This window comes from Sarcophilus harrisii, chromosome 5 (genome assembly GCF_902635505.1).
Source record: "Sarcophilus harrisii chromosome 5, mSarHar1.11, whole genome shotgun sequence".
NCBI lineage: Eukaryota > Metazoa > Chordata > Mammalia > Dasyuromorphia > Dasyuridae > Sarcophilus > Sarcophilus harrisii.
Genome location: NC_045430.1, coordinates 120,891,721 through 120,899,608, shown reverse-complemented (window position 1 = coordinate 120,899,608; position 7,888 = coordinate 120,891,721). Strand labels below are relative to the sequence as shown.

Sequence of the window (7,888 nt, the reverse complement as noted above, 5' to 3'; positions counted from 1 at the left end):
TGCAATACTTCAGTTTCTCTTATAACGTAGTAATTCTCACGACAAAAAAATTAATTGAAGCCCCAACTTGTCTTCTTCCCCAAAATGTAATTTACCAACAAATCGTTTAGGATTTTTCTGAGAGGGAGGGGAGTAAGGGGACAAGCTGATTAATGAAAGGGTTGCAAAGTTTCTCAACTATGTTTTTTTTTTTTAAAAATAAAACCCTCAGAATTAAAAAAAAAAATCTTAAAAAAAAAAAACCCTTAGAATAAAAAAAAAAAAATCTTAAGACAAATTAACCCAATCCATAAAATAATTTTCTCAAACAAGCCCTACTGCCCCCGCGGTTATCAAGCCAGCTGGTTTCTTCTCCACTGAGGTTGGGTGACTGCAGCAGCAGAACTGGCTGTTTCGATGGCAGCCGCAGCTTCTTGAGGTGAAAAAAAAAAAAAAAGTTGCTGCAGGCACGTGATTCCCATCCAGGCGCAGCTTGCAGCGACCCAGATCTTGTCCCTGCAATTCATACACGGAGCGGAGTAGGGAGGTAGGAAAAGCAGCAGTCTTCCCTCCTTCCGCTTGCTCCCGCACTCAGCTTTCATCCTGGCTCCCCGGCAATGATTGATTGCTTCGGAGATAACTCTGGGGGAAACGTAAACATTGCACTGGGAGCCGAACGGGAGAATCCTTGGGCAGTTTTCATAGTTTCTGTCCTCGCCAGGGATAGCCGGGTGGCTGTATATATATACACACACATATATATGGGGGGTGGGGGACGGAGCTCGATTTAGAGCCCGGGCCCCCAATTCCAAGGTGTTCTCCCTTTCAGGACTTGCTCCCTTCCCCGTCGCCGCTGCCCGAGCACTTCACGCAAATCCCTGGTGACTTTCGCTAGCACTGAGCCGTTTTCTTGGGGACCGCTCTAGGGAAAAGGTAATTCGGCTCCAACTCCGTGCTCCAGACCCCCCCCCCTTCCCCCCTGGAGTACAGCAGGGGCGGCAGCAGCGACGGCGGCGGGAGCGGAGGCGAGCCCAGCACGGGCTCCCAGAACAGTGATGTGGCAGCAGCCGGTCGGATCACGTTGCTAGCCCTGTGCTTGTACCAGTTTGAGACAGGCTTAAGGAAAGAGGCTTTTGAGGTGCCAGAGGTTGTAAAACGTGGGCTGTGCACACTCCCAGGGTTCGGGAAGAGAAGGGGGAGGGGAGAAGGGCTAAGGAACACGATGACACCCAGGCCCCGAAAAAGGCAGCAGAGTTTAGATGGGAAATTATTAATTTTGCAGTTTTTCCGTGGTGTATTCCCTCTGGTGGCATCCTCCAGTATTCCCTCCCCTCCCCCGGTGTTCTCCAGGGAACTAAAAGGATTTAAACCGCCTGGACTCATTGGCTGTCGTGATGAGGAACTCCGCAATTCCGGATGCCAGGGGAAGTTTAGGTGGCATAGGGACACGGTATTGCGGAAAGGCAATTGGATTACGACACTCGGACCCTGTGACTAAAATGTTAATTATTATTCTTTACTTCTAAAGGGAACGGATTCCAAACGATTCCTCTGGCACTTGAAACTCCCACCGGAGCCAAAGGGTCTCCCCTTGCCACCTTCCCCTTTTCTTTCCCCCGCCCCCGCTCCCCATCCTCTATCATCTCTGGGATCTGAGCAAACAATTCTCAAAAATCCCCTTTGGGACCGAAGTTTACCCTTCGCCAAAGCTCGTTCTTAGGTCCGGGAGAGCGGAGCAGGCGGTGGTAGGGCAGCCCAAGCCATGTTAATGCACCGTAATGACGGGTCCAAGGAGTCGTATTTCCTTGCGGGAGGAAACCCTGGCTTCCCCGCACCCCGTCCCCCACCGCCGCCTCCTGCCTTCACGTCCCCGTCTTTTAGAATACGAGGGGCTTGGCCAAAGTTATTTTTCTTTCCTGGTAGCATAATCAGGTGCCCCAGCCTCTTCCTCATTCTCTTCTCGCCCTCCGTCCCTTTGCAGTTTTCCCCTTCTTCCACATCTTTCTTGCCCTTCCTCCCTCCCTCCCCCTCCCTCTTCCCCCCCTCCCCCCAGTCTGGACCGCGGATGGTACGTTCCGCACGTGAGCTGGGTGCTGGTCTGGCTGGCGACGCGCGTGCCCTGTGGCCAAACACTGAACAGAGCGAGTGCAAACTACCAGCGCTGTGTGTGTGAGTGTGTGCGTGCGCGCGAGTGTGTGTGTGTGTGTGTGTGTGTGAGAGAGAGAGAGAGAGAGAGAGAGAGAGAGAGAGAGAGAGAGAGAGAGAGATTTGACTCAAGCTAGAGGGACACCAACTGCTTCACACTTTAAACCCTGCTGCACTGGAGAGGGAGAGACAGCGAGAGAGAGCTGGAGGCGCATAGATTTTCCCCCAGATCACCCAAGAGCACCGTCCCGCAAATTAGAAAACGAAACCCCCAAAATTGCAACAAAAAAGAAACCAGCAGCTGTTGCCAAACATGGACGAAGGAATCTCTCGTTTGCAAGAGAGACAGTTAATGGAACATAGAGATTTTATAGGGTAAGGTGCACGCACCCTTACGAATATCTCTCGCCTTCTGTTTTTCTTCTCTTCTCTTCTCCAGAAAGTGATGAGAAACCGGAGAGAGCAAAGACCCTCCCAGAATTGGTATTTGATGCTTATTTCTGTTTTGCAGACTGGACTATTCATCCTTGTATATGTGTAAACCCAAAAGGGGAATGAAGAGAGACGAAAGCAAGGTAAGAATAAGTTTCTGGTGATCTTCATAACCTGCCTGGATAGTTAATTAGGGTCCTTCACTTCAAAGTAAAACGTTCCACAGCAGCAATACTTCAACCTTTGGGCTTCTACCTAGGCATTTTAAGTAGCTTGACGGATAACTTGCTTAAGGGAAGGTTAGACACTATACCTGCATTTTAATTGCAGTTCCGAACAGACCAGTAGAAAGAGGTATCTAGTTTGCCTTGTCATACAGTATGTATTTTTGGCGGATTGAATGTAATGTTGATCTCTTTTTCTTCCTCAATTTTTATATATTAAGGAGACCTACAAACTACCACACAGATTGATAGAAAAGAAAAGACGAGACAGAATTAATGAATGCATTGCTCAGCTTAAAGACTTATTGCCTGAACATCTGAAATTGACGGTGAGAGTCCTTTCTACGCCTGGTAAAGAAACTCCTCTAAATTTAAGAATTAAATATAAATATTTGGCGTCTGAGAGCAACTTATGTTGTATTTTTAGAGTTTACCACAAGCTCAGCTGAATGATGTATGCTCATAAAAAAAAAAACAAAAAAAAAAAACACGCAATCATTTTTAACCTGCCTTGTATGTATTAGCCGTATGAAACATACTTCTTTCAAATGGAATTTAAGTTCCAGTGATGAATGGGAACCTAGTAGAGCCAAATTTAATTTGTTAAATAACCACGAGCCCTTTTCTTCTTTGCCCCACTGCAGACTCTAGGGCATCTGGAGAAAGCAGTAGTTTTGGAATTAACTTTGAAACATTTAAAGGCGTTGACAGCCCTGACAGAGCAGCAGCATCAGAAGATAATTGCTTTACAAAATGGTAAGTCAGTTTGAAGAATGCCAACGCAAGAATTTATTTACTCTTAGCCCATAGAGGTGGTGCAATTATAAAGGTTTTTTTTTTTTTTTTTCCTCTGTGGGAGAGCGAGCTTAGTTTCTTTTCTTTTCTTTTTTCTTTTCAAGAGTAACTTGCTCTCTAGAAGTTACGGATTTCTAAAACGTTAAAGATTTCAAAATTCCTAACAGATTTGAGATAGTGGTCCAAGCTCCACTCTGGTTTGTCTCTCAGTCCAGGAGCAATGACCCTCCCCCTCCCCCTCCTCATACCATAGCAACTGGTAGACCTAGCAGGTTATTGATTATTGAAGGCAGCCCTATATGGCACATCAGTCAATACCCAGCACCCACGTGACAGCCGGATGCTTTAACGTTAGTGTTTTTTTCCTGCCATTTTTCTTTCCTCACCCACCCCCTCCCTCATTGCTCATCTTCTTCCTTATCCTAGGGGAACGATCTATGAAATCTCCCATTCAGGCCGACTTGGATTCTTTCCACTCGGGATTTCAAACCTGCGCCAAAGAAGTCATGCAATACCTTTCCCGGTTTGAGAGCTGGACGCCCAGGGAGCAGAGATGTGCCCAGCTCATCAACCACTTGCACTCCGTCTCCACTCAGTTCTTACCCAGCCCCCAGCTGCTGGCTCAACAGGTCCCTGTGGGCAAAGGAGGCACTTCCTCCTCCTCCTCCTCCGCCGCCGCCGCCGCTTCTTCCTCCTCCTCCTCCTCCTCCGCCACCGCGACACCCCCCTCCTCCCTCTCGGCTATAAGCGCCTCTCAGGACCGCGCGGTGCAGAAGCTGGAGCCCCAGACAAACTGCGTCCCCGTGATTCAGAGGACTCAGCCCAGCTCCGAACTCGCGGGGGAGAATGACACGGACACCGACAGCGGCTACGGGGGGGAGGGCGAGGCCCGGCCCGAGCGGGAGAAACGCCATGCCCCGGGGGGGGGCCGCGTCACCATTAAGCAGGAGCCCCCGGGGGAGGACTCCCCGGAGCCCAAACGGATGAGACTGGATCTCGGCGAGAGCAGCGGCGGTCCTGGAGGCGGCGCGGCCGCGGCTCTGCTGGGGCCGAGCCCGGCCGCGGCTCTGCTGAGACCCGACGCCGCGCTGCTCAGCTCCCTGGTGGCCCTCGGGGGCGGCGGGGGGGCCCCCTTCGGGCCACAGGCGGCGGCGGCCCCCTTCTGCCTGCCTTTCTACTTCATCTCGCCTTCGGCGGCGGCTGCTTACATGCAGCCGTTCCTGGAGAAAAGCAACCTGGAAAAATACCTGTACCCCGCCGCGGCGGCCCCCATCCCGCTGCTCTACCCGGGCATTCCGGCCCAAGCCGCGGCCGCCGCCGCCGCCGCCGCCGCCGCCGCCGCCGCCTTCCCCTGCCTGTCCTCGGTGCTCTCGCCCCCGCCTGAGAAGGCGAGCGCGGCCGCCCCGACTGCCCTGCCCCCGGAGCTGGCCGCCCCGGCCGCCCCCCACCAGCACTTCCCCCTGCCCTTGCACCCCCTCGCCCACCTTCCCTTCGCAGTTGCCTCCAGGGAGCCCGGGCTGAGCTCGGACCTGGAGACGTCTTCTCAGGGGGATGCCTCCCGCCCTGGAAAGGAAGACCCGTGAAAGCTCTCCCCTTTCGCAGGAAAGACGGGTGGTTAATCGTTATACTATTAACCGTAATACTTAAGAATATCTTTTTTGTTGGTTTGCGTGATTTCAAGTTCGTGTGTGCCCTCTGCCCCCTCCCCTCCCCACCTCCAACCAGGCTGCTGTAAAGATCCTGCGCTGTGGGTGTGTTGTTATTTTTGTTTTGTTTTGTTTACTGTTGTTGCTTTTTTAAAATCAACAATATTTAAGTTTTACCTCCATGGACTGTGACAGTTTTAAAATGTTGAACATTGTTCATGAGTGAGCAGGGCCAACATAGCTGAAAAGTTTCATTTCTGGCTGGTCTGTAGTATCTGCTGGAATGCAATGGAGGTAACTGAAACTGGAGGGTGTACACTCAACAAGGAAAAGGAAAAGGTGCTTGGAGCCAGGTTACAGCGTCCAGGAATTAACCCACTGTATCTGTTCTCAAATAGCTCCTGCTTACCTCGAAAGGGGGTCTCCACAAACTGGGAATGAGGATCTTTTAAACTTAATTTGCTACTCAGTACCTAATATTTAGCTTTATGGAATCCATACATTTGTCTGTTGTTGGATAGTTTTGTTTTGAGAGAAGCAAAGATACAATTTCCCTCCAAATTCTATGTGGCACTTTGTTTTAAGTGGTTTTATATATAGTGTTTCTAGGTTCTACTTCTTAACTTGCACTTGACTTTGGAGAAGGTGTGTTGAAGAAAGCAAGAAGCACCCTTGGTACAATTTGTTAGCACTTTATTGAGAAATGGACCTTGAATCAATTGACTTATCTTAATTTCCTCTTAGACATGATAGAAATACCCATATATGGCAAGTGCATTTGTACCCACACTGTCATCGTTTTCAATCATTACGTTCCTGAATTTTCAGTCTTGCTGTTTAAAAAAAGAAGTGTGCACTGAATTAAGAAGAATCTAAATTCTAAAAATTTTCTATTCCTAAAAAATAATTTATGCTAAATTTTAAATTGTATACAATTCAAAAGCTGGTAGAAATATTTGACTACTCAGTGTTGATTGGAAATGCTATGAAGGTGTGGCATAAATCCCCATGAGGCCTTTCTATCTCCAGCTACTATGATTTCCCTTTCTGGAGACCATACCAGATACTAGTTTATCACAAAGAAAGCTTTTACAATAAGGTTTAAACCAAGACCTTGTCTAGATATTTTTAGTTTGTTGCCAAGGTAGCACTGTGAGAAATCTCACTTGAATGTTATGTAAGAGGTGAGACACAACAGTCTGACTATAAGTGAAGAAAATATCTAGGTCTTTTAGTCAGTTTGGTGCATTTGCTGCTGCTGTTGCTACTGTTTGCCTCAAACGCTGTGTTTAAACAACGTTAAATCTTACTAGCCTACAAGTTGGCTGTATGTATATAGTTGTTAATACATCCAATTAATGATGTCTGACATGCTATTTTTGTAGGGAGAAAATATGTGCTAATGATATTTTGAGTTATCTTTTGGGGAGGATTTGCTGAAAAGTTGCACTTTGTTACAATGCTTATGCTTGGTACAAGCTTATGCTGTCTTAAATTATTAAAAAAAAATAAATACTGTCTGCAAGAAACCAGCTGTTTTAGAACAGTTTAGTGACATACTAAAAATTGATCTTTATATTCCAGTATTTTCCAGCACTCCATAAATTCTATTAAATATTTCCACACTATTTTGTGATTTTAAAATTCTTACTAAGTAATAAAAAATTTAATATGCAATATGAGGTTGTCTAATAATTAAAAATTCTACCATAATAAGTTGTAAGTAGTACTAATATTATACAAATAAAAGTCATTATGACTTTTCAGGTATACAACTTTGCTTCAACTTTGCTCGTTAGCATTCTGTTCTACTGAAAACTGCCTTCTGGGTATGTGTACATCTGATAGTAATACATCTAGACAAAAAGTAGACATTTTCTTCAATCACATGGTTACTTTAGCTGTATGATACTAAATTACCTAATATTGAAGTGATTAATTGAATTTTCATATGGATGTCTGACATTGTATAGACAACCTATATTCATGGAGTTTGGTATTTCCCATTCACATGAATACCTGCGGACATGTAAATCCAGAAAAATCATGAAACTGGTCATCAGAAGACATAGTTTGAATTTTTTGTTTTGACCACTTAACTGAATAGAGTAGAAAAAATCATTTCACCTTTCAGAGCCTCAGTTTTCTCATTTGTACCTTAAGAGATTTGAGATTGTTATCTCAAAGTCCTATCCCAATCAAACATTCTAAGATTCCATAGCTTTATATAACCACAAGGCACAATGCATTTGATATAACCATAATAAGCAGTGAAACTACTCAATCCACCAATGTAGTTTGTTACTTAGTAAATAATTTATGAATCATTTTGATTTTTAAAAAATAATTTGATAGCCAACTATCTGGTAAAGAATCTCTTCAAAATCTCTGGTTTTGTTGTTCCTTGAAACTTTCCAGCTTGGAAAAAACTACCAGAGCTGCTCTGCTGGTACAGACTTTGAAAACTCAGAGACACCGTACCACACTAAGGCAGAGAAGATGATTTCAGAATGTGTATATATGAGTGTGTGTGTGATTATTATGGAGAGACTCCCAATATGGAAACACTCTACCTAGGTAGAAAGCATTTCATGTATAACATAGTCTTAAGAGTTATGTGTATTATACCCTCAGCCTCATAAGTCTTTTAGAACCCAAACCACTGAA

At 45.9% G+C, this 7,888-nt stretch overlaps 1 protein-coding gene across 2 annotated transcripts; it reads left to right on the top strand.

Annotated features, from left to right (window-relative positions):
- Window positions 1-827: 827 nt before the first annotated feature.
- Window positions 828-6,923, top strand: BHLHE41 (basic helix-loop-helix family member e41). Of its 2 annotated transcripts, none has more exons than XM_031938485.1 (5): window positions 828-912; window positions 2,636-2,699; window positions 3,002-3,109; window positions 3,425-3,536; window positions 4,002-6,923. In XM_031938485.1, the coding sequence occupies exons 2-5, from the start codon at window positions 2,658-2,660 to the stop codon at window positions 5,156-5,158; spliced, it is 1,419 nt and encodes a 472-aa protein (XP_031794345.1). In that variant the 5' UTR covers window positions 828-912; window positions 2,636-2,657; the 3' UTR covers window positions 5,159-6,923. The 2 variants fall into 2 exon arrangements, with proteins under 2 accessions (XP_031794345.1, XP_031794343.1); XM_031938483.1 differs by lacking the exon at window positions 828-912 and adding an exon at window positions 2,039-2,499.
- The last annotated feature ends 965 nt before the right edge of the window (window positions 6,924-7,888 follow it).